The 22,695-nt window shown below is 43.6% G+C and overlaps 10 protein-coding genes across 10 annotated transcripts; 7 read left to right on the forward strand and 3 right to left on the reverse strand.

Moving 5' to 3' along the window:
- Positions 1-1,809: 1,809 nt before the first annotated feature.
- Positions 1,810-3,176, reverse strand: GLAREA_02051 (uncharacterized protein; the record flags this gene model as incomplete). The annotated part of the gene is made up of 2 exons (XM_008089267.1): positions 1,810-2,764; positions 2,896-3,176. 2 exons carry the CDS (start codon positions 3,174-3,176, stop codon positions 1,810-1,812), a joined length of 1,236 nt encoding a protein of 411 aa, XP_008087458.1.
- A 1,952-nt stretch (positions 3,177-5,128) lies between these two features.
- GLAREA_02052 (uncharacterized protein) lies at positions 5,129-6,307 on the forward strand (the record flags this gene model as incomplete). Its single annotated transcript, XM_008089268.1, has 2 exons — positions 5,129-5,310; positions 5,374-6,307. The coding sequence occupies 2 exons, from the start codon at positions 5,129-5,131 to the stop codon at positions 6,305-6,307; spliced, it is 1,116 nt and encodes a 371-aa protein (XP_008087459.1).
- A 997-nt stretch (positions 6,308-7,304) lies between these two features.
- GLAREA_02053 (uncharacterized protein) lies at positions 7,305-8,413 on the forward strand (the record flags this gene model as incomplete). The annotated part of the gene is made up of 2 exons (XM_008089269.1): positions 7,305-7,492; positions 7,555-8,413. The coding sequence occupies 2 exons, from the start codon at positions 7,305-7,307 to the stop codon at positions 8,411-8,413; spliced, it is 1,047 nt and encodes a 348-aa protein (XP_008087460.1).
- A 1,583-nt stretch (positions 8,414-9,996) lies between these two features.
- GLAREA_02054 (uncharacterized protein) lies at positions 9,997-11,398 on the forward strand (the record flags this gene model as incomplete). Its single annotated transcript, XM_008089270.1, has 3 exons — positions 9,997-10,042; positions 10,173-10,325; positions 10,449-11,398. 3 exons carry the CDS (start codon positions 9,997-9,999, stop codon positions 11,396-11,398), a joined length of 1,149 nt encoding a protein of 382 aa, XP_008087461.1.
- Positions 11,399-12,491: 1,093 nt separating this feature from the next.
- GLAREA_02055 (uncharacterized protein) lies at positions 12,492-14,043 on the forward strand (the record flags this gene model as incomplete). The annotated part of the gene is made up of 5 exons (XM_008089271.1): positions 12,492-12,516; positions 12,613-12,702; positions 12,828-13,038; positions 13,098-13,655; positions 13,743-14,043. The coding sequence occupies 5 exons, from the start codon at positions 12,492-12,494 to the stop codon at positions 14,041-14,043; spliced, it is 1,185 nt and encodes a 394-aa protein (XP_008087462.1).
- Positions 14,044-14,614: 571 nt separating this feature from the next.
- GLAREA_02056 (Nucleotidylyl transferase) lies at positions 14,615-15,808 on the reverse strand (the record flags this gene model as incomplete). Its single annotated transcript, XM_008089272.1, has 1 exon — positions 14,615-15,808. The coding sequence occupies one exon, from the start codon at positions 15,806-15,808 to the stop codon at positions 14,615-14,617; it is 1,194 nt and encodes a 397-aa protein (XP_008087463.1).
- Positions 15,809-16,679: 871 nt separating this feature from the next.
- Positions 16,680-19,139, reverse strand: GLAREA_02057 (Metalloproteases (zincins), catalytic; the record flags this gene model as incomplete). The annotated part of the gene is made up of 1 exon (XM_008089273.1): positions 16,680-19,139. One exon carries the CDS (start codon positions 19,137-19,139, stop codon positions 16,680-16,682), a length of 2,460 nt encoding a protein of 819 aa, XP_008087464.1.
- Positions 19,140-19,311: 172 nt separating this feature from the next.
- GLAREA_02058 (uncharacterized protein) lies at positions 19,312-20,150 on the forward strand (the record flags this gene model as incomplete). Its single annotated transcript, XM_008089274.1, has 3 exons — positions 19,312-19,338; positions 19,388-19,483; positions 19,533-20,150. 3 exons carry the CDS (start codon positions 19,312-19,314, stop codon positions 20,148-20,150), a joined length of 741 nt encoding a protein of 246 aa, XP_008087465.1.
- A 396-nt stretch (positions 20,151-20,546) lies between these two features.
- On the forward strand, positions 20,547-20,756 carry GLAREA_02059 (uncharacterized protein; the record flags this gene model as incomplete). Its single annotated transcript, XM_008089275.1, has 1 exon — positions 20,547-20,756. One exon carries the CDS (start codon positions 20,547-20,549, stop codon positions 20,754-20,756), a length of 210 nt encoding a protein of 69 aa, XP_008087466.1.
- Positions 20,757-21,033: 277 nt separating this feature from the next.
- On the forward strand, positions 21,034-22,407 carry GLAREA_02060 (FAD/NAD(P)-binding protein; the record flags this gene model as incomplete). The annotated part of the gene is made up of 1 exon (XM_008089276.1): positions 21,034-22,407. The coding sequence occupies one exon, from the start codon at positions 21,034-21,036 to the stop codon at positions 22,405-22,407; it is 1,374 nt and encodes a 457-aa protein (XP_008087467.1).
- Positions 22,408-22,695: the final 288 nt, after the last annotated feature.

Consider the following 22,695-nt stretch of genomic DNA (forward strand, 5'->3'; position numbering starts at 1 on the left):
CTTTCTTACCAAGTATGGAATTCATGAAATTCTGAAACGTATATCTACTTCCTCTACAAAGAGATATATGAGATATCCCTTTAACAATACTACAACCCCACCAAAATCAATACTCCATTCACCTCGGTACCTCAACCGACAACCGCTCAAATCACGCTACCCAAACCAGTCTCCATACCCGCCTGTCATCTCTTCTAGCTCATTCTCTACCCTAGTCTAAAGCTGACTTTCACCTTAATAAACTCTCCGTGGCTATCACAATTTAACTCACTTGTCAAAGTTGTTGCTGTCATCCTTAGCTCATTCGTACCCCTGAAGTACACATACACAACCCTTTCTTTCTCCACTCTCGCATATCGTAAAACAGCGTAGTTTAGTTCCTCGGGACCTTACCCCTCCTCCTATACTGCAGTCCAGACTCTTGGGGAATCCGTGGTGGAATGAATATGCAAGTCGTGCCTTGTGCTCGGGTCGCAGGTGCGATTTGTAGAATACAAGTTGACTGTTACAAGGGAATTCCATGAAATAACACAGTAGTGGAGTGCTGTGGCACTCAAGGCAGTATAGAGCCTTCTAAGTGTAGATAGACCAAGTACACTCCACCTTGGGTCAACTGATGCAAAAGTCTTTACGTCTTTGGTGTTATACCATCATTTTTCTACCACATATACAAAGCCCTTCAAATATCTACACGTCCAACCCCTCACCTCTCTCAGCTCAGCCCGGAAAACTCTCCAAACCCGACTAACACCAAAATCAGAAGGAGAATATCAAAGTGGATCTTACGGGATCTATCCGTTTCGCTAATCCTTAAACTATCCTAGTTACTTCTGGGGCTCAACTAGTCACTTGAAGGGTTCAATCCCACTAAAATAGCCCAGAAGCTTAAAAAGCATGTGGAGATTAACCCAACTCTATTTTTTTATAGGGGTTCTACAGTTTTTCGCGTTTATTTTAAAGTTTAACGAAGTTTTGTAATGCGATATTCTTAAATTATTTTCTGGCGGATTTATACTTTCGCATTTATTTAACTTTGTACAAGATTGTTTAGATTTAGTGAATTTATCATGTGATTTATTGTTTGAATCTTTATGGCCACCCCTGATTTTTCTTGAGAGAAATTGTATTGAAATCAAGATTTAACGCTGCTCCTTTTCAAAAGTGTTGACATGTGGAATTAAAGCAGTCTTACTACCAAGTGCGTGAGTTTTCAATTCTACTATTATGGTCAACCAATACATTGGTCCTTCCATGTTTGAAACAGTTGATAGTTGATGAATGAAGTCTCCTTTTTGATATTGGTGTGGATCGACAAACTTGTGCTGATTCAAATGAAAAAAAGGTTCGCCACCTTGTGAGTGTGATTCTTGCTGTTTTATTTTTTTGTCTGGAAATATCTGGAAGTAGTGTTGTGAGACGGAGGTTGCTGTCCTTGCCATGAATGTTATCTCTCCTTTCCTTTCTTCTGTCTTCTTTTTTGGATGCTGGTGAGTGAGATCTGGAATATGAGGGAGGGGGACCGAATTGTTTCGTGTATTGACACTCGTGAGTTTGGATCATGAGTTCCAGGTTAAGGCTTATCTGATGAACTTGCTTTTTGATAACTTTCTCGATTATCTCTTTCCTGTATTTGGTTCTGAAGACAGAAGCTTGCTTCAACAAATGTAGATTCCTCCATTACTCTCTAGTTGACAACTGCAACAACTTGTTGTGTCGGAATCCATGTCGTGTGCAGGCCAAACTTTGTATGAAGAACTTGATAACATTGGTAGTCCCAGTCGACACATAATATGCCTCCTCAACAAGCTTTCATGCTTTAAGTCGATCCTCCAAGTATTTCTGCTGTTCAGACCGCGCTCTCGTTTCGGCGTTTCTTAAAGTATCTGGCATCATGAGATCTCTCAAAATGGGCTGGTACTTTGATTCAAGTTTTTGATATTCTATATCTTCAGCCTGTGCACGGCAAGACGCGAATATGGAAAGGTGGAGATTGATTCGTTCAGTAACGACAAGATTTCGGATAGCCATAATGGTTGAATGTCGGCCTTCTGTTGTTATAACATCTTCAATATCTGCCGCATGAGCATATAGACGTATTTCCAATACCTTCAGATTTAGCCGGGAGGCCATCAATTTGAATCCTCGATCTATATCATCCAGACTATCAGGGCTTGATGGATCTTGCACACACTGTATGATGGATCCGAAAGATATCTTCCGGACATGAGCGACAGCTGCAGGTGCATCTTGAATGAACTCTACAAGTGCTTTTGGAAAGCCACCGATGTCCCAATTAGCCTCAATCGTGCTTTGAGACCACATAACTTTGGCTAACTCGTCTCTGAACACTCTATTGACGTGCGATAGAAGTCTAAGCCAGTCCATAGGTGGGAATGTAGATACAAAACCACAAGCAGAAGACTGCCCCGCGCAGGAACTCTCCTCAGTCTTAGGAATTCCCTTGTAGTACAGAGAGCTACGTCTTGGGTGTTTCATAAAGGCATGCATTTCGCGCTTGGCCCTAGTTTCATAGTTCAGCTTCATCCTGTTGTATGCTTCCGGCTCAAGCCTTTTCTCGATGTTTTTGAAATCCTCTTTCGAAAAAACATTTGAACTGGAACCATTATAAAACCTTTCACGGTATTCCCATAGAACAACTTCATCTGTCATGAAATTTTCGGTAAAGGTAACACTGGATGCATTTTCTTTCGCGGTCGGTCGAGCACCATATTGAATTCCCAAGCTTTTTGTGACTTGTCGTATGCTAAAATGTGTATAATGAGATAAAAATAGATTATCTTGCGAACTTCGATGGGCAAATTGAAGAAACAAAACACGCCTGATCTTTGACTTTGGTTAATCCAATTATCGTCTTTTTGGGGCCTGTTTACTCACCTTGGATGATCTTCTGTGCCTTCAACATCAGGTAGTTTTGGACTAACAGAAAAGTTTGCAAGCTTTCGTCCATAATCTAGTTCAACTTGACGATTGAATCCAAAGTCTCCAAATCCATTGTCTTCGTTTACATTTAATTCTGGAAGCATACCATCTTCGAGACGAGGGCTCGTGGATAATTCGTGGTTCTGGCCTGGACTGCCGTCGATGGTAGTAAGGTTCGCGGATGGAGAAAATGAGGTTTGGGTCGAGACGAGATCTTCTTGTGATGACGAATTCATGTCTTTCCGCTTGGAGGTGCGTGATGGTGGTTTCGACGTTTCGAAAACTATGAAGAAGTGATTAGACTTGATTCAACAGATTGTATTAGTTATGCACGTAGGTGGAATGAGGATTACGTTTGCAACCATGCCAACTGACTCACATTAATTGCAGATAGCAACCTTGTGCACAAAATGTCACCCAATTTTCTTGACTACGGCACTTGCAAATGTCGTGACTGTGAATCACAGTTGCAAAGGTCGGAGTGCAAAAAAGTGTCAAATTTCCCAGAGCTGAAATAATCCGCCGAAAATGTGTGAGTTGACGTGAAAAATGTCTGCTGTTTGTTTGGACAAATTGTCGAGCTTGTTAGAGGTTGATGCAAATGTTGATTGGACATGATTTGGAAAATTGAAGATGGCAGGGGTCGGGTGCTCACTGATAATTGACTTCGTTAGAAATTACGTCTTTCAAAACAACGCTAGACTATTCTTAGAGAGTCTTCGGTGACTCATTACTGTGACCCGTTGCATCCAGGAATTTGTTTTGTTTGACGAGGAGTGAACTGTGTCAAGAGAAAGTATGGCACGTGTACTACCTAATGTGTCTGGTCGCTGCCCGCATTACATCACTCAGAAGCAATCGTCAGCAACATACAAAATATGGTTCATTTGTAGTAGCATATGTCTATTAATTTCTCGGACCCTCTAGTACAGTTTCCAGTGAATTTCTCTGAATGATAGATTCATGCCTGGTAAGTGAAGGCGAACCAACCAAATACACTTGGAGACAGCGACTGTGGATGCCGAATCAGTCAAAACTTCAGGGCCATGACCGAGTGGGTGATCACGACATTTACGGTAATATATATCGAAGCAGTTGCACATGCTAGATGTGTTACGGAGGTTTAGAAGATACTTACATTCTTTGGATTCCCTCCAGCAGGAACTTCAAGGAGACCAAAATTCCCCCATTAAGCAGCAATCTCTTCAATAGTTTGTGACTGGCCGCGGTCTTGAACGATTAGTGTAGCTTCAGCGGTCTGGTAAGTGTGAAGATCGTGGCCAAGCGGATCCTTACGGTAAAATTTGTAATATGTGAGGCAATGTTAGAAATAGTAGTGGAGAATAGTCAACGCTTTCTTTCGTATATTTAGACGAAAGTTAACCCGAAAATAGTGACAGACATACCTTAGCAGGGTCTCCGTTAGATGGAACTTTATTTACGCATCCAGCGGCAATAGCCTTGTTGGGAATGGTATCGCTTGCGAAAACACCTAGAGCAGAGCCAACAACCGAAAAACAGCGAGTTGCATTTTCGTATTTGTTTGTATGATGACATGGTACAAAGTTTCCTCAGTGCAGTAGAAAAATGCTATGGTTCGTTTACTAAGAGCGAAAAGGGAAGTTTTGGTAAGATGATGTTGTGTGTGAAGAAAAGAGAAAACGATTCCTCGGGAGTCGTGGTAATCTCCTTGAATTTATTATAGCTAGTGAAATATTGATCCATGTTATTGATTCATGTTAAAGAAGCTGTTCATAGGTCAACCATAGTCTCAGAAGTTAGGTCTTCTGACCGAGGGTACCTCTCCATGAAGTTGTTTCGCAAGTGAATACATAGCCCCTAAGAATACGTCCTGTGATCATGTAGAACCCAATTTTATTATTTCTCAAGCACTATTATATTCACCGTTGAAAGTTTTTACGTCCAACATTTAAACTGATCGGAACGCGTCCGTTCGACCGTCTTAGTATTGGCACAACAGAAGTGGTGCTCCATTCGGGTTCTGTACCAGAGCTCACAAATTTTGTCGATTCTCTTTCGACACGTTATAGTTTAAGATAGCGGAGATGGACGGTTCGAACCCCCATAAAGAACATTCTGTTGTATCAGATAGTGAGTCACCTCAGCCCTCGTTCACACAGGAATTAACTGTTTGATAGTTACAAAACTTGCAAGCCTAGCACTGAACATGGACGGCTCTCTCGTCGCAGTATCTCCCCTGAGGCCAGCGACATACACCAATGGTTTCGGCGATTTTATATTCGGCAGAGAAGAAAAACAATTATTGAGAATGTTTCATTTCCAGACGAAGAAATTAAGCGTAAACAATCACATGGTGATCCCAGTCTTCCAGACTTCTGTTTTGGAAAGGTAGGATGATTTTGCTGTTGAAGCCAGTGTTATACTTGGAAAGCTAATAGTAGTTTGCTTTAGGACTGGCGCATTTGGATTCTTCAAACTCCCGCTAGAGATTCGTAGACGAATTTATACCCTCCTTCTCGGCCCTCTTTGGTCATACAATGTCGACAATGACAAATGGAATATCAGAATCGAATATTGTCCAGGACGCCCGGGAAACTATAAACAAGATTGGGAAAACGGCAACCATCCACCACTTTGTCCTCCTCCCCCAAATCGTAGCTTCCCATACAATTTGAAGTGCGACACCGGTGCGTGCTACGCTGGTGGAGATGAGAATATGTTTACTGCTAGCAGAAAGCCTTCTGACGAATCAAATACTTCTTCCTGCCATGAGGTTTACTTATACTGGCTTCGACAAATGTCCAACGTAAACTGCTTATTCAGAAAAGAACTAGCACAAGTTTTCTGGGGTAGGACGTCAATTCGTTTGTTGGATTTTCGAAGTACGCGTCGCATCTTCTTTTATATGGAGAAGCTCCTTCTTGAGAGGCCTGCTATATGCTCAGGTATCAAGAAGCTGATATTGCACTTGTCCGACAACGAGGAGAGTGAAATGCCGGGCAAAGCAATAGATTTAGATAAATTTTCCCATCAGTTTGGGAGTTTAAGCTCGCTTGTGCATTTGGAAGATTTGGATCTTTCCATAAGTATACACGAGATTAGGGTAAAAGCGCTTTGCACAGTAGAAGGGAAGTACAAAAATCTGCGAGTGATCCGAGACCTGAAAGTCAGCAATCACTTTCGTTTAACAATGCGCATCCAAGCAATATTCGACGCAGTCCGTCCTGATGGTTATTGGGGATACAATAACCGAGAATCACGCCGCCGAGAGCTTGAAAATGCATACCAGCCAATATTGCGAAAGAGGATCTTGCCTAATTCTCTGCGGGTTACCCCACTCACCGAAGAACAAAAGTATTTGAAGGCACGAGCGAAAGAGCAATAGCCAAGGTGTTATGGAAATGGAAGATGTCGACGCTATAGAGCATTCTCGATGGCAAGACGAATAATATGCAGCTCCAAAATGGATATGAAAAGAAGTCAGGTTCTGACTGGGAACACTTCTAATATTTTTCGAGCATATTTATAGTTGATGAAGATTAAAGGCAAAAATACGAAACCAGCAATTAAATGTGGGCCTCAAGGAGGGGAATTATTGTAACTAGACTTTTACAGAGGGGCATTAAAGAAAAAAAGAGATAGCACGAAATGAAGTACGTCTTGCCAGTTGAATGCAAAGTCCCAATAAAACTTTTGGGGGCGTTTACTGAAAATCGTTCGATCTCTTTATTCACTATGTTAAGTACCAGTACATTAATGCCAGGAAACGACTTTCTAGCATGCTTTATTTATTGAGGTATATTTACCCTTCACAATAGAGGCATTCTTGTACATTTACTCATATGGTTTTAGCAGATATAGTTTTTTGGGTAGAACAACGTTCGCCTACCGTAAGGAGGCTTCCAGTTAGACTTGCAACACTGCTAAAGTGAAGGTGAACTCAAGCAAAGCACACGGAGCCAGTAGAGAAGCTCTTTGCTAAAAGACCCACACGATCATCTTTGATTTCCTCTTATTTCTCAACAACATCATTCAATAATCAACCTTCAGCATCTCAATTGATTCAACGTATCAAATCATCCCATTTTGTTCAGCACAAGTAGTCTGGGGATCTTAGGTGCTACGTTACGTAATTATTCTTTCTAGATCTGAGTTTCTGCGGAGACCAGGTTTAGAACAGCTTCTTCACCCCCTTCTGAAACAACCAAAAGACTTCCTCGACAGTCTTTTCTCAACATCGAATCCAAGAGATCAACGATGGGAGATACAACTTCACTTGAGGATCGATCTTCGATCACAGAAGGCGAGTTGTCCCAAGCTCCCGTTTGCATCACAAAGCTGACTTACTAATAGTTACGAAATTTTTAAACCCACCTCAGAACATGGGTAGTTTGCCAGCCGTGGTGCAGAGACCTGCAGTTTACAACAATGGTTACGGCGACTTCATTTTTAACACGAGAATGAGAAGAAGCCAAACACAAGCGCAAGTCTTACCCATAAGGCATTCAAAAGAACTAGGGAATAAAGTAGTCCCATCTCTGGACAATGTTAAAAGCCTCAATACTAAAAGGTAAGGGAACGGTTTCATAAGACACTGATGCTATGCTATGAAAGCTAATAATTTTGTTACAGGACAGATGCATTCGAGTTCTTCAAATTGCCACTCGAAATTCGCAAACGGATCTATGAAATGCTTCTTGGTCCACTGTGGGTGCGGAACGACAGCCAAGATAAATGGCGAATTCCCCTGAATGTTATTCGCAAGCAAGGATCTGCTGAAAACCGATTCCCATTTTCTCCTCATCCAGAATTTAATACTTCTTACTGTTGGGACTGCATCACCTCGGATACATGGATTGACCCATTCAAAACTAGCGACACACCCCCTGGTGAAGCCTACTTCAACTGGCTCCGACGCATTTCGCATACGAGTTGTTCGTTTCGTCAAGAATTTGCGGAGGTTTTCTGGTGTAGAACCTCGTTGACGCTAGAATCTTATGGACACAACTTTTTGCATCTAGAGAACGTTCTCAGAGATAGGCCATCAATATCAAGGGGTATCAAGTATTTATATATTGCGATGGAATACATGCTTGAAGATATCGAAGGAAAAGTGGACACAGATGGGTTCATACAACAGTTGAGGAGGTTATCTTTGTTTCTATCTTTGGAGAAACTGATGATCGTACTTGGAGCACCTGAATCCGCCCTCGACGAGCTTGCCTTAGGAGAGGGTAAATACAAAGTTTTGAACGGGATCCGAGAGTTTAACGTCAGCAAGGAGTTCACCATCTGGCTTTACATTGACCCAACCATAAGCGACAGCATGACTAAATCTGAAAAAGAATTTAGGGACTCGGATAATTATCTCAGTCCCCTTACCATTAAGTATGAACGGATTTTGGAGAACAGATTCTCGCCTGTCAGCCTTCACCCTGCTGAACTCTCTGAAGAAGAAAAGTACTTGAAAGAACGAGCAAAAGGGTTCTAAACGACATCTTGTCGGAATGGAATGTGTCCAAGATGTTGCTTGGTGCAAAACTCTTGACGACAGGACAATGATAATTCAAGCTCAAACTGAAATTGGCAAGGAGAGTCAAGGTATATCAAAGATGTCTGTAACCTTAGTTTTACCAAGCAAAGTTACGCCTTCATGGAGAGCGGTGAAAACAGGAATCTAAATCTGGAGTTTGGGAAATGGAATCGTTATAACACAGTCCGTGTACGGGAGTTGCCCAATGTACATAGAAATCGCTCAGACAATAAAGAATGCTCGCACGAATAGCTTTTTCATTGGAGTGCCCTAACCCTCGATAGATTCGTACTATAAATTGAAATTTATCTCAAATAGCGTTAAAAAGATTATATTTAGAAAACAAGGTGCGGCCACTGCGAATTATTATCCTTATTATGTCCACTGCGAGTCGGACCAAGCTCTCGGCCAAATGTATTTTAATTTCCAATCGGCGCTCGAAACAACTTCTCCGTCACCTGATGCTATGTCTTATCCAAAATTTGATATTTCTACTGTCATTTGGCAAATCGAGAATTTGGAAAGCTCACAATCATCCATAACCAAAAGGCTTAAATTTCCATGATTGAGCGAGAAATATGGAGTAACATGGTAGCAATGGTAGACAGCGTATTATACTGAGAGCTGCTTGTTTGGAAACCCATACGATGGACAAATACGATACTATAGTTTCTTTGGCTGCTTACCTGTCAGCTGAACCGACGTGTATAGATGGCTTGCTACTCAAATTCCAGAACCTAAGGAATTGTAAGTTTATGTACACTAGATCAAATATTTGGAATATTATACCCCAACGGCCTTGATTAGTGATTTCTAAAACTCATCAGAAGGGATATTATACCAACATTCTCGGTTCTGTGCCCTCCCATAGCTAAGTGCGCCAGGTCCACTCTGAAGGTTGAACAGGCTCAGAAAGATTTGAAATAGCATATCCTAATTCATCCCGCTCATCTGAAGCTTGTGTAAACTCGGTCTTTAGTGTGTACATTTGTGTGGGAGGTCAGAAATAGTGTTTGTTGGAGGAGAAATCTGTCTCCACAAATTAAAAATACGTAGCTCGTGGGACAATGGGTGAAGTTACATGATTCAAAATTGTAATCACATAGTATATAACTTCACGTATTACTGTAAATAAGGGGTGATATTTTATTTCGAATAAAGACCCTACTCAAGTAAGTTCACGGGCAATCTGGAATACACATTCATTCACTATGAGGTTTCGAATGGTCTATATTTTACTAGCGAAGTTCATTGTTAAAAGACAAGATGACGTTTATGATTTCACTCATTGGAATGGGAATTTCAGCACGCGAGTAGTAAACTCATCCTTTACCGTCCTGAACATCTATTTAAGAGTTTTTGGGGTTCCATTGGTGTAACCTTTTTCAACATTCCCCATTCCCCAAACTGCCCTACTCGAGTCGGACTGCCAGGAAATGAATCTCGTCGATTCTTGAATCTGTTTAGATTGGGAGCGTGCAAAGAGACAAAGCTAAATTATCAAGTAGATTCTTGTCGTTTTCGACGCAGAACCACCGAGAATGGCCGAAACTCAAGGGAATAAAGTCATATGTGTTAACGAAGTCGGTAAGTTCTCCACTTCTCTTGGGGAATTATTTTCTCAGCAGAGATCCTCTTGTGTCAACGTATTATGTATGAGTGTTATGGCAATACTCAACTCTGTTCCAGTTTGGATAATCATACTGATGATAAGTAGTTTCTGAGCACCAGGATTTGGGGGGTAGCCAAGCGACTCCTCTGCCACTGGCCCCTTACGACAGACCTGCAGTCTACAGAAATGATTATGGCGATTTTGCTATAAATAGAGTCCCGGAGGAGGCGATGTCAGAATGGACAATGATGTGGGGGCGTGTGACTATGGAATTCCCAAGTGGACTTCCTGTCGTCGAACCCTTTCGGGGCTGCAATAAGGAAATGTTAAGGACCCTGCCTGTCAACCGCAAATCGTTCTTTCGCTGCTAACCTTGTTTAGATCCGGCCACTTTAAATTTTTCCAAACTACCACTCGAGATTCGTCACCGCATTTATCGGTTGTTGCTTGGCCCTCTTTGGCATGAAGATTATAGAGAGAAAGGCAAACCGTACATTCCGATATTGCTTTACGAGCAAGAAGAACCTATCTTAGCAGACTCAGCAACTCACCTGCTTGCACCCCCAGCTCGGAGCTCTCTCTACGATATGAGATGCTATCCGCAGACTGGTGATGATAATGATTATCCTTCCGAGGCTGAAGCACGGGATCGTGGTTATCTAGAATGGCTTCGTCAGGTCTCGAACCTGAGTTGTGTTTTCAGGCAAGAGTTTGCGGAAGTGTTCTGGTGTAGAACCCGGTTGGCATTCTATAGGACCGTCAACGATCTGAGTATTCTACGGGGATTCATTCAGGATAGGCCAGCCATTTCTGCCGGTATCAAATACCTGCGCCTAACCATAGGGGCATCGTTTGGGCTTGGGATCCCCGAAGGTGTTCGGTTGGACAGAAGAACATTGGGGTCTGAGTGTAAAGCTATCTCGTCACTGTTGTCTTTAGAGACACTTCATATTCACATTCATGTTGACGAAGAAGACCTAGGGAGTCTTTCGCAGGCTGCCGGAAGATTTGAAGCTCTGAAAGGCTTCCAAGAGTTCCACACCAACCAAACATTTATTGTTACGCTTTGGATTCATCTAAAGAGACGGAAATGGAGAGACCCTAAATTACAAGGCACCTTCTTAGATGTTGAAATATATCATGCAAGTCTTGCAAAGATATATGAGCCAAAATTAAGGGAGCTCCTCTTACCTCATAGTCTTCGAAACAAGAGACTTTGTGATAAAGATATTTACTTGAACGCGAGAGCGCTGGACGCAGGAACACAGGCCCGGAGAAACAAAGGTGTCAATAAAATCGACTTGGAACAAGCTCGGAAGTTTTGGAGATAAACTTAGACATGTTCCACGTCAAACTCGAGACAGAGGATTTGATAATAGGACGCACAGCAGGGTATACGGAGTGGTTTTCTCATTTTTATTTGCATAAAGAACACCAATATACCTTTATCACACCTGAAGTCATGAGTGCAAGTTGATTTATATTAAGATTGACAAGATGTAGATGTTTTTTGAGTATTTAAGTCAATGCTCTGCCTTTGAGGTATAATTTGCTTGAGAAACTTCACACTTCGAAAAGGATAACAAATAAATAGTTCCCCACCCAGAATGTCCCTTTTCCAGAAGACATGAACAACTGCCACCACTGTTTACAAAAATCCACCTCATTTGTCTGACATGTTCACGAGTGAGACCAATTATTTAGATGAAAAGGAACAACTGGATTCGCTAAGTAAATATGCATCTGCATATCACTTTTAGAATTTCAATTGTAACACCATGCAATGACAAACTAATAATTGATGATACTAATGATGCTTCTAGTAGAATTGGTAATACTAAAGATGAAAAAAGAGGAGTTCTATCTGCGAGCACTATTCTTTACATTACCCAGATTTTAATTAGGTTAATTGCTCTTCCAGAAATATTAACCTATAGAGACATATAATCAGAGCGAATTAGGCATGGTTAAGTATGATTTATTGGACTTCGCTCAAAATAACACACTTGAAGTGTGAAGCTTTCTATTCAGAACTCATGATCAAACTTAAGAACAGATCTGATTCATTGTTGATATCATCAAGTAAAGGTGTGGCTGTGTATACCATCACTAGACTTTCGTGAACACATGAGCCATAATTATTCGCTGAGGAAACCGAATTTTCATGTTTTCGACATTAGATCTATAGTGATCGCCTTGATATTCACCTGATGTTCAGCTGCTTCTCAAGTTCTAAGTTATACCAAACTGAATTCGAAAGTCTCAATCGATGGTTAGTGTAGTTCAGGTCTAAGAGCAATAAACATTCTTATTTAAGCCATTCCGTGCTTTGATGAAGTTAATTGTTCTCCAATAAACAAACATCCACCAATACAAACTCTGTGCAATAAAACCTTTCCTTTCTAATTACTGCGGAACATCAAAATGGCCAGTAAAGAAAAAAGTTATGGTATGGTTTGATCTTTTCTACATTGTTGTTTTTCGGATGATGTCAAAATTTCGCTCAACCAGACTTAATTTAGGACTGAAGCTGATTGAGAAACAGGACTTTCGAATCCGCCAAATCCTCATTCGAGCACATCCAAGACGCCTAATTTGTCGCCAAAACAACGCTGTCAGTCTAACGATGGAGGCAGTGAGCCACCTTTTTATTTTTATTTTATATGTTCTCTATGTTACTTTGGATGGAGGAAACATAGCTATACTTATTTCTATTCAGATAAACTTTTTTTTCCGATTTAGAAGCTGATTGATTAGTAGTCATTGAGGATATCACCTCCACTCAAAAGGTCGATGCGTCCTCAGCCATGGCTCTACAGCAAAGACTCGCAGCTTACTACAACGGTTACGGAGACCTTGCTCTAGGCATGCATCCACACGACTTAGCAGACTGGGAGAAGTTGAGTGAAAGCAGAGCGGTTGTCAAAAATAGCAGTAAGCTAAAGAATGATGAGTCGCTTGATCTTGAAGAGTAAATAGGTATCCCTCGTAGCTGGTAGCGTGGGTCACTCCGAAGCTAATTCATGACAGATCTACGCCATTTGCGTTCTTTAAACTGCCACTTGAAATCCGACGACGGATATATGTGCTTTTGCTTAGTCCCCTTTGGTTAAATGATGAGGATACTGGAGAACAGTACATGGTAGTTCACGTCAGCAAGTGTGAAGTAAATGGGCAACTCCAAACTATCCCTCTTGTTTCGCCTCGCCCGGGGCATAATCTCCCGTACGAATTGAGTTGCCACCCACAGTATGACTCGGTAGCACAATTCCTTGACCCCGATTCTTGCTGTCATGAATTACTAAAGTGGCTTCGAAAGGCTCAACATGCGAGCTCTTTATTCAGAAAGGAAATAGCAGAAGTATATTGGGGAAGGACAAAACTAGTACTTTCTGCAATGGACGGCCACCTGCAGGAGTTCAAAGCGCTCATCCAAGACCGACCAGCTATAGTTAGGGGTATCAAACATCTGGTCATCGAAGTGTCCGACGATTGGGTAACAAAACGGCCAGTCAGTATTGAGGAGTTCAGGTCAACATGCCAGGACATATCAAAGTTGCTGTCCTTGGAATGCCTCAGTCTTTACTTGTGAGTGTATGAACCCTATGTGGATGATCTTGCATTGGGACGGGGTAAACTGGAAGTGCTGAAGGGGCTCCGAGAATTCAACGTCAGCAAGAGATTCACAGTGCGCATCCATTCAGACATCGAAGATGACGACGACGACGAAGAAGAGGAAGATGAAGGCAACAACAGAAGAAGGGGTCAGCGAACAATGCAGTGTACTCAAAAGTCTGTTTATTACATGAAGCCGCAGCGTGAATCGATGACGCTGGAGAAAAGGAATAAAAAGATATTGGAGGAGCTTCTCCTACCACATTCTCTAAGACCTAAGCCGGATGACGAAGAAAAAGTATACTTGGCAGCGCGAGAAGCGATGGAGAACACCACTTTAGAAAAAGGAGTTGAAGAATGAGCCGATTGGGATTACATGATATAGTGTGGGTAACATATTAAGCAACGTGGACAGAGAAAGAAGAAGAGAAAAGGATATTCTGTGCGAGAAGACGGCGGGTGTCTCGCTCTGCGAATCTGGGAGTTTTCTCTGTTGTGGGGCCCACGAGGTGGGTTAGGAAGTATGAGGATAAATTGTAGTTATTTTGCAAAGGAGCTGGGCAAATTGGCAGACGGATAGCTATTACATGAAGCTCGATCAAGCGAGTTGAGTTGCTATCTCAACAATAAGATGTATTTGGTAATAATCTTGGACTTGACTATCTACTACACATATAATTAGCACTGCTTTGCAGAGACACAACTATACTTAAATTCTGAATGTGAATGTGTGCGTGGGGTTATAGCACTCCATCAATAGATCCCTTTCAAAACTCCCTTCCAATACAACGATGATATCCACCTCCGAACCCACTCAAAGGTCTAGCCATTCATATTCACAACATGACTAAGGTAGAAATGTCATTCTTACATTCCGGGTATTCGCTTTTGTCTACACTACATTTCGTCACTAACACATCCGCATCCATTTATCAAACATCCAACTTCTTCACATCCTCAACAACCTTCTCCACACCACCCTCTCCCAATGCTAGTTTCCTAGCCTCCGCCGCCGCAGCTCTCTTCGCGGGATCGCCCTTATCCTTCTTCTCCTTCTTTACTTTCGCGGCTGGAGGTGGATAAGCGACTTTTTCTACATCCTGCCACTCCTTCGATTCTTGAAAGGCCTGTATGATTGGCGCGAGAAGGTTGTTGAGTTGGACTGTGACAGCCGCTTTTAGTAGTTGTGGGGTCAGAACATCTGCAGTATAATCTTCTTTCAATTTATCTGCTGACTCATAGGATAATGGTTCTTGATCTCTTCTCTCGACGATGAATGGTCCCGCATTTTTGAGCTTCAGGGCACGAAGAATGACGTGCTCGACGAATGCTACCACGCCGTTTCCCTCGACAGTTTTAGGTTCACACTTCGCTTTCTTAAGTTTCTTCGCGACATCTGCTGAGTTGTCCAGAAGATCAATTTTTGAATCCGCATCGCTAGCACTCATTTTAACGGCATCGCCCAAACCTGGCACCATCGCGTTCATCAAATGTGCTCGTAACTTGTAACCCACGATATGTAGGTTTTCGATGGCGAAGACAAAGATTTTACGCTGATCTACACCTCCAAATTGAGCGTCTACACCAAGGTATTCTTCGTCTAGAGATTGCATGCCCGGGTATTGGAGGCCTCCTATCGTTGCACCTTCTGCGCTCGTCTTCACGACTTCTGACCCGGCTTTCAGCGCTGTGTGGTAGCGCGTTACGGCATCTAGCTTGAAACGATCCCGTGTATATTCCATCGAGTATTGGTAACTGCTCCCCAACACGAAGATCAAACGCGAGATGTCCACGCCCACAGCTGTAAGCAGTGCTTTGATCACAAATTCGTAGTATTTTGCACGCGCGGCGACCTGCTCCAATGGGATGATCGACGTATCTAGGAAAGCATGGATATCCGCGAGAAGGACCTTGACTTCACAGCCAGCAGCCAGGAGTTCGGCGATTTTCATCATGGGCACGAAGTAACCGCAATGTGGTTTTCCAGTGGGCGCGGTTCCCCAGTAGACTTTCAGCGGACGTTTCTCCTTGAGGATTACATTGTCGATGATTTCTGGGTTGAGGACCTCTTGCAAGTTGGCTTTAATCAAGGCGATTGAGTCTTCTGGGCTCATTTGGGGGGCCATGGTTGAGGGAGGGGTGTTTTCTTTCTCAATGGGGAATCTGGTAGTGAGGATTCAAATCCAGAATGAAACTGAGAAAAGGTTAGCATTTATAAATCAGCAAATCCACGGAAGCAGATTGGAATTGACTCTTACCCTCGCAGACACCTCAATGAGTCAAAATGGTTTCTCAGTGTTGGCTGTAGAAAATGGAGGGGTCGTTTGCAGTGGAAGTATTGTGGGGTTATGCCATGAGTCAGAGTCGGGATTGGACGACAGATCGAGTGCGGGTCAACGCTAGGCGGGTTTAGAGCAAGAAGCTTGACCGCCCTGGGCAAAACCTCCCCAGTCTCGCCAGTATACCAGAGTTTGGGACTGACTGATTGTTCGAAACAAGTTTACTATCCGAAAGATTAATTCAAATCCTTGAGTAACTCCAGAATCGAACTTGTCAAGACCAACATAGTGTTTGAGATTTAGAGTAAATTGCCTTTCAGACCTGATTTTGCCTGTAAGCCTATTATCACAACGGTAGTGGAATTTTATCCAAAGGCCTGCCGCCGTAATTGAAAGGCTAAAGTAGTGCTAATGGTATGGTATATAATAGTACATACCACTCATTCAATCTTGAGATCCTATGCAAACAAGTTACAAAAGACAGTTAAGCTGTACTGATTCGAATGATACACTTGAGCCAGACCGAAGCTTCTTGACCCAGTATCGTGTGCTTTGTTATCCTCTGTGAAGGACAGAGCTAATTTGAACATTTGTATTATACATTTGTCAAGTACATCATATATCCTATTCACCTGTATCATTTCTCTTTCTTCGTAAAATGGAGTATTCATACAATGCTATCGCTTCCTTTGCGTGCTTTCACCTGACCATACCTTAATCATTTTAAGCCACCTCCCCCAATAACACTCGCCTTTTCTTTCGGATCAGCATCTTTAGATAGCCTTGAATCGCCTGTAGCACCCTTCAAGCACTCCCAGGCATCTTTCCCACCCCCATGCTGCAGCAGCTCGGACTTGAATCTCTCACCATGCTCTCTGGTAACAGCGCCACGTTCTTTTCCCGATTTGAAGACATCGCGCCAAATTCGCTTGGCAAGCACACGATCAAAGAGGTAACTGTAATATGTTCCTCCATATCCGAATAGATGGCCGAAGAATCCCTGCCAGCAAGTCCCTCTGGGATCAGGTCCGAACTGCGAGTATTTGCTTTGCATAGCGTGATATATAGCCGTGCTGTCAAAACCAGCCTGCGCTGCAGCGGGTGAGTGGACAGCTTGGTCGAGAAAAGAGAGAGTAAGTTGATTTTCCACGTCAAAAGCCTCGAACTTCTTTTCAAAAGATAGTTGGTCGGTGATCATCTCATAGGGTAATGGCTCGTCAGTTTCGTAATGGCGCGCGAATAGCGATAGGACGTCTTTGTCAGCAGCAAAATGTTCCATTAATATGGAAGGTAATTCCGCAAAATCTGTGGCAACCCTTGTTCCGGAAACATTTTGAAATCGGGTTCGACCAAGAATGGAATGAATTGCGTGGCCCATCTCATGGAATAGAGTTGTGACCTCACCGAAGCTGAGAAGTGCTGGTTTCCGTGGGTTTGAGGAAAGGGAAAAGTCGCATATCAAAGCGATGGTCGGGAGTTGCATGATACCTCCTTTTTGACCATAGCTAGAGTATGCCATTCCGTCGTTAGATGCCTCTTCTGGGGATTCGAAGATCGGTTCCATTCTTTCGCGAGACTCATTTATTTCTTCGTCACTGATAAAGCGCGAACAACGGAGAGTGAAATGGGCGGGGTTTGGTGATTTGCCTTCGCGAGCGAACAAGTCACAGTAGAGGACTGCCACAAGTCCTTCAGTCTCCGAGATCACGTCGAGGCGACGGACATCTGAGTTCCACGTCTCTCCTGGCATTGTATTATGGGGTACAAATTGAACTCCGTATAACCTTGAGAACAATCTTGAGAGTCCTTGCATTACTGTGCCAAGAGAGAGGTAGGAGGATAAGAAATCCGGTCTCCGCTGCTTTGAACGAGTTGACTGAAGTACCTGAGTCATATAATATTCCTTGTCCCATGGATCAATATGAGAACCAGTGCTGTTAGCGGTACCGGCTGCATGAGCTTTAGCTGCTCTGAGCTGGTCGAGCTGAGCGGCCATTGGGCTTCTGTTCTCCTGTGAGACTTGATACAGAAAATTGTGCACCGAAGAGGGGTGATTGAGCATCTTGTCCTCGAGAGCCATATGGAGATAACTTTCAAAACCCACCAAATTTGCCAGCTCAGATCGCTTCTTCAGTAATAGTTCCAGCATCCGAACAGTCGATCGAGAAGCTGTACGACTTCCCATGAATATCTCCTTTCTGATTTCGGGGTCTTTGACCGTCCGTAAAGCCATGAGTGAAGGCATCCCAACAGTCGGTAGATCAACCTGTCCCCAATTACTATATTGCTGAATGAGCATGGGATCTGCGCCCTGCAGTTGACTTTTGTTGAAAGTCAGATACTGCTTGGCAGGAGACATAGACTCCGAGAAGTGCGAACCAACAAGATTGATCTCTTGCGATAAAGCCACGAAACGATCTTTCTTACTCTGAGGAAGATCAATAGCCGACTTTGCAAAATCTCGGCGGAGAATATCGGCAACCATCTTCTCTTCTTCGTCCCACAGCTTAGTATCATCACTCAAAGCAACCTCCAATTGTTCCGCCAGACCAGTTGTGGCATTCAAAACATTCATGTACTCATACATTATGGAATGCGCCCTCACAGCTGCAGCCTCTATTAGGCGATCTGGGTGGGTAGCTCGGACAAAGTCCGAAAGGTCAATGACTCTACATAGCAAGTCGCTAAGTCTGTCGAGTTGCTTAACCACTTTGCCGTATTCCTCTTTACTCTTTGCCTGAAGCACCTGATCCACAATCTTCTTAGCTTTTCGGAGATTCGACTGTGCAAATCGCTCGAATCCTTCAGGACTAGTCAAGTATTTATTCTGAAATAGCCCATGGCTTCGTCTCATGTACGAAGCCCTCGAATGCTGGGAGAATTCGCTCCAGAAGGCTGGCGAGTCGAAGATTTGACGCAGGGCGTGGTCATTGTGTTTTGATGAGCTCGATTGTATGCTAGAAAATGTGTTCGGTTGCTTGGAGCGTACAGCTGCTGGGTGGCTGTTGTCATGGCGGGAGCTGGACGTATGAAGAAGGCGTCGCAGAGGTTGCTGTTGACGAGTACATCTTGCGCATATCCATGGGACCGAAGAGGTTTGCTTCAACATCTGCGGTGGATTTGTTGTAACCCAGCGTGCCCAATCTTGACAACCGGAATAAAGTACTGCTGGGCGCATGTCGAGAAGGCGGTTGAAGACCTCGGAAACATCAAGCATCAATTGTGCATGCAAAAGCTAGTTTATGCACCCTTGCATAATTTCACGCGACGTCAATCGGAAGCCAAAGCGACCTATTTTCAACTCCAGCCCACCTATTCCTTTGAGCCATAACATCGAAGCCAGCTAGGACATGGCTTCGCGATTGTTCACGCCGCAGGTATGTACATTCGGTATTCCAATTGATTCTATTTTACTGACCGCTTTAGCGTTTTGCGCCTGTAGCGACTGGTGCTGCTATGGCCGCTGGCATAGCGCTTTTCCCACGAACGACATTGCACGCAGAGTCTCCCAATGTCCCACAGGTGATGAAACCTGTTAGATTGGGCTAATAGATGCTAACAACCTGGAAAGGCGCGCAAACCAATCTACGATGACTTCGAATCCGAACCGACCCCTCCCGCAAGAACGAGCCCTAGATCCAACTCACCCGCAACCCCGACCAAGTCTTCAACTCCAACTCCGACCGATAGACTTGCTGTACAAATAGGGAAGACTCGTATGTTCATATATGCTCATGTCGTAGCCGCCGAAAACAAAGTAAACGACGTGATGGACTCGGCACTGGATCTCGAGCAGAGTTTTACAAGCACAATTGCTTCTTTAGCCCCCTCACGGCAATCAGGCGAAAAGCTTATGCCAGGATCGATATACGTACTGGTCGCAGCGATGACAGGAAGCATCATATCGCGGAATCGCAACATTGTACTGAGAGCTGCAGTTCCATTGGCCGTTGGTATTGGAGCTGGATGGGTCGTTCTCCCTGTCACTATGCGAAATGTCTCGGACCTGATGTGGAAATACGAGCAGAAGTCTCCAGTCATTGCGGATGCACACCTTCGGACAAGAGAGGCAATTCAGAAGACATGGAGGATGGCAAGAGTTCATACCAAACAGGCTGTCAGTATTGTGGATGATAAGGTCAGCGCTGGGCGTGAGGCTGCTGAGGATTGGGTGAAGAAGGGGAAATAGAGAAAAAGACAGGACATATCAGGTATGTTCATTGTACAAAATAATAGAATATTATTGCTTCTTGCTTGTCAATTTATTATCGATGCTTGTCGTCGATTTCCCGTCTGATCCTCGTTCCGACTTACTCGTACGAAGAACGAATGCGCTACAAACAGCGAAGGGCAAACGAGCATAGCATGGCGGGGGCTTGCAATATTCCCGGTCGTCCTCAGCTGTAAATACCTAACAAGTATCGTTGTAAGTATCTCGGCCAAATCATGTCACTCTTTCCGAACGCCGAGTACAACCCGATATTTCTTGGCTGGGAGAAATGAAATCAACCTAACAGAACAATCTTCCAGCAAAATAATATTTTGCTAACACCGACAAGGGTTTTCGGCATTGTTCAGTGTCATAATGGGGTTTTACCGTATCGCTTACGCTGTTCCTGGATCGAACCTTGTACATGTTCGAGCTACTGTTAGTCCTAAGGGTCCGGATGGGCCGATAAGTGTCAATGCCGTCAGTATTTTGGATGCCACTAAATCATGTATAAGTGTGACGAAACCGCCAGTTTCTCACTACTACCTAGCCTTTGAATTTAACTGTGATGCGACGAACTATTAATACTCACTCTCTAGGGACCCGTTTTCGGACATCTTCACTCTCGCCTTCAGGAATACAGATTCTTCGAGTAAATTCTCATTCCGCTTTCCACAAATTAACTATCTGGCCGAATCGAAAAGTCAATGACCAGATACCAAAGAAGTTCTCCACGGCGAACTTGACTCTGTTATCTCGCAATCAACTTAGATTCGTAACGAAGACGCAAACACCTCTATCAGACTTAAAAACAAGCTTTAGCACCAGGAAAATTATCTCACCTGCAACACCTTGGCCAAACATGGATCCTTCAAAACCGACTCTAGTGATTGTTGGTACAGGATGGGCAGGCTGGACACTATCACAAGAGTTGGGTAAAATTTCTGCTCCCTACAACAAAACACATAACCTCATAATCCTTTCGCCTCACCGTACCATGGCCCTGACGCCTTTACTGGCCTCAGCTGCATGTTCTATATTTGATTTACGCCTCGCAGAGGAACCTGTACGACGTTTAAGTCTCTCTCCAAGTGTACAAAAGTATCAAGTTGAAGTCAAATCGATAGATACTAAAGCCAAAACCATCAAGTGCACGCCGGCTATTGGTTCAAATGGAGACGCTAGACGGCCTACCTTCCGCGGTGTAGATGCTCATGATTTTGAGGTGTCCTACGATATTCTTGTCCTGGCCCCCGGTAGCGAAACAAACACTTTTGGAACTCCTGGTGTGCTAGAACACTGCTACACCATGAAATCTGTGAAAGATGCTCGGAAACTCAGAGAGAGGATGCTGGACTGCTTTGAGCTAGCTTCTTTACCTATTTGTTCCGAGAAGCAGAAGAGAGATCTACTTCACTTTGCAATTGTGGGCGGCGGACCAACGGGTGTCGAGCTGGCGGCTGAAATCGATGAACTGATACATGGCCACTTAAGTCACCTTTATCATAGCCTCAAAGATTACGTCTCAATAAGCGTCTACGATATTGCTCCAAAGTTGCTGGGACCTTTCGACGAGGAGCTAAGTGCTTACGCCATGGAGAAATTCAATAGAAGGAACGTCAACACTCGAATGGGACGCCACATCGAGAGCTTCCAGCAAGGATCAATGAAGATCAAGGAAGACGGTGAAGTAGGGTTTGGAATTTGTATCTGGGCCACAGGAAACAAAGCCTCTCAACTGGTCGAAGATCTTGATGTCCGAAAAAGTGAGGGTGGAATGAAGAGGATTCTAACAGACAAACACCTTCGTGTGCTCCAAACCCCAAATAAGCAGCAGAAAGAGAACGACGAGAAAAGTGATCCTATCCCAGGTGTCTACGCTTTAGGCGATGCAGCAGATATCATGGGCTCCGAACTACCTACCACGGCAGAAGTCGCAGTTCAAAAAGCTAAATGGCTTGCTAAACATCTTCAAGAAACGTCCGAGATGTCAATTTCAACAGAGGATGTCAGTGAGCGCTCGAATGCGTTCCACTACGAACAGAAGCCTTTAGTAGCTTATATTGGAAGACATGATGGTGTTGTGGAGGGTAAAGGTGACTGGACAGGAGCAGGGGCTTGGCTCGCCTGGCGGAGTGGGAATCTCGAGTGGACGAGGAGTTGGAGGAGACGGACTATGATTTGGGTTTCTTGGGCATTGAATTATTTGGATGGGAGAGAGATTGCCAGACGGTGAGCTTGAAGGATGGAGATTGTGAGCTTTCAAGAATGTGTAGCTGTTGGGTGTCGCACTTGTAAGATCACTTCTTAGCAGTTTGTGTTGCAAAATGCGCTGCAAGCGAGTAGGCGTACACGTACCAAAGCTAATTAGATTGAGTTGAGACTCACCCTATTACACAAACCGAAAATTGATTCAAACTTTAATTGCAAATTGTGGTTTTCTATAGTGCAGATTTAAGACTTGAAAATAGATCATTAGTACTAAGTCAGTTCTAGACTTTGACATAACTATAGTTCAGCTCAT

Source organism: Glarea lozoyensis (genome assembly GCF_000409485.1).
Source record: "Glarea lozoyensis ATCC 20868 chromosome Unknown GLAREA7, whole genome shotgun sequence".
Taxonomy (NCBI): domain Eukaryota; kingdom Fungi; phylum Ascomycota; class Leotiomycetes; order Helotiales; family Helotiaceae; genus Glarea; species Glarea lozoyensis.